Here is a 1,347-nt window from a genome sequence, read left to right on the forward strand (position 1 = left end):
AGCTCCTCTCTCGGTTATGAATAGGTGTCTCTTCTAACACTCACTTGAAGACAATGGACAATTCGGTTTTCGAGTGAAAGTATGGGACACGCCTTCCTTTTGTAAACTTAAATTATTTTTCTTAAATTTATTTTTCCTTCACATACCGCAATTTTTCACTTTCGTATCCAGCACGTAAACGCCCATAGTAACTCAAATTCTTCAGGCTGCAATAGAGCACATCAAACTGGCCGCACATGAGCATAACCAATGAGACAAACAAAGCAGAGCCATTGCCAAATGTGGCACCCATTATTATCTGCGCCAACAACTGCTGCACATAAAGCAGCTGATAGATGTAAGGTTGCTGAAAACAAAAATAAAATTTTTCAAGTTAAAAAAAAATTCCATAACAACAACTCGCACGTACCAATGGATCGAAGGGATACCAAGTATTCAATGGCAGCAAGCGTACACCCATCACCAGCGGCGCCAATCCATACAACACCGTACCCGCCACACACACACTGGTCCAAACAATTGTCAAACGCTTGGCCAGCACATATGAGTGATGCCAGCTAACAAAGCTCAGGCCAGGCAGCGAGTGATGCCAATAATGTTGATTAATATACTGCAAGAATTTCATTAAGCGACGCGAACGTAACAACCAATAGCAAGCAGCATAAACGCTAAACCAAAAGATTATTGTCATAGTGAGTGCATCGGTAATCTCTTCCAATGTGCCGCCGAGTAACATATCGTAAGAGCACTTCAAGTAGAGCACACCCAAGCAAAGTGTTTGCGAAATGACAAAGCAGCAGTAGATGTAGCCCAAAAGCTGATTGACTAAATGCAGAGGAGGTGGCAATCTTATGTTGAAGGGAATTTGTCCTGTGGCCTTGAAAGCGGCGACTTGTGCGGCAAAAAGATTGCCAATACGCGCTGGATCGGCGTGAGAATTGCGTGGCGAAGCGCCTTGCTGGAACTCTTCGACTAACATGGCAGTTATGCGCCTTTGGAGCAAATTTTGTAAAACGTTTGCGCGAAGATTTTCTAACAGTTTGATGTTGCGCTGCGCTTCAAGTCCGCTTAAATAGGCATTTGGAGTTGATTGGGCGCGCCATTGAATGAATTGGTTGAATTTAGTTTTCTATATCGATCTTGGAATAAAGTTTTAATAATTTAATTAATGTTCTTGTGTTCACTGTGTCTGTAAATTTTAAGCAAAGGCGACTCACGCTTAGCATTATTTAGACAATCAAAAGTACTAAGTATTTAAGTTTTTGTAAACGCCTTTCGTAACTTTTTAACTACTTAAATGATTGTTCATGTATAAGTTTGCCTAGAAGCGAACATGATTCAGCCCGC

General features: G+C 41.4%; 1 protein-coding gene across 1 annotated transcript; it reads right to left on the bottom strand.

Annotated features, from left to right (window-relative positions):
• Nucleotides 1–146: 146 nt before the first annotated feature.
• LOC108357040 (putative odorant receptor 85e) lies at nucleotides 147–979 on the bottom strand (the record flags this gene model as incomplete). The annotated part of the gene is made up of 2 exons (XM_017608138.1): nucleotides 410–979; nucleotides 147–346 (listed from the first exon to the last, which is right to left on the bottom strand). Coding segments are annotated over exons 1-2 (770 nt in total), but the record flags the coding sequence as incomplete, so codon positions are not given.
• Nucleotides 980–1,347: the final 368 nt, after the last annotated feature.

This window comes from Rhagoletis zephyria, unplaced genomic scaffold (genome assembly GCF_001687245.7).
Source record: "Rhagoletis zephyria isolate East Lansing unplaced genomic scaffold, Rhagoletis_zephyria_1.1 Rzeph_scaffold_69373, whole genome shotgun sequence".
Lineage (NCBI taxonomy): Eukaryota > Metazoa > Arthropoda > Insecta > Diptera > Tephritidae > Rhagoletis > Rhagoletis zephyria.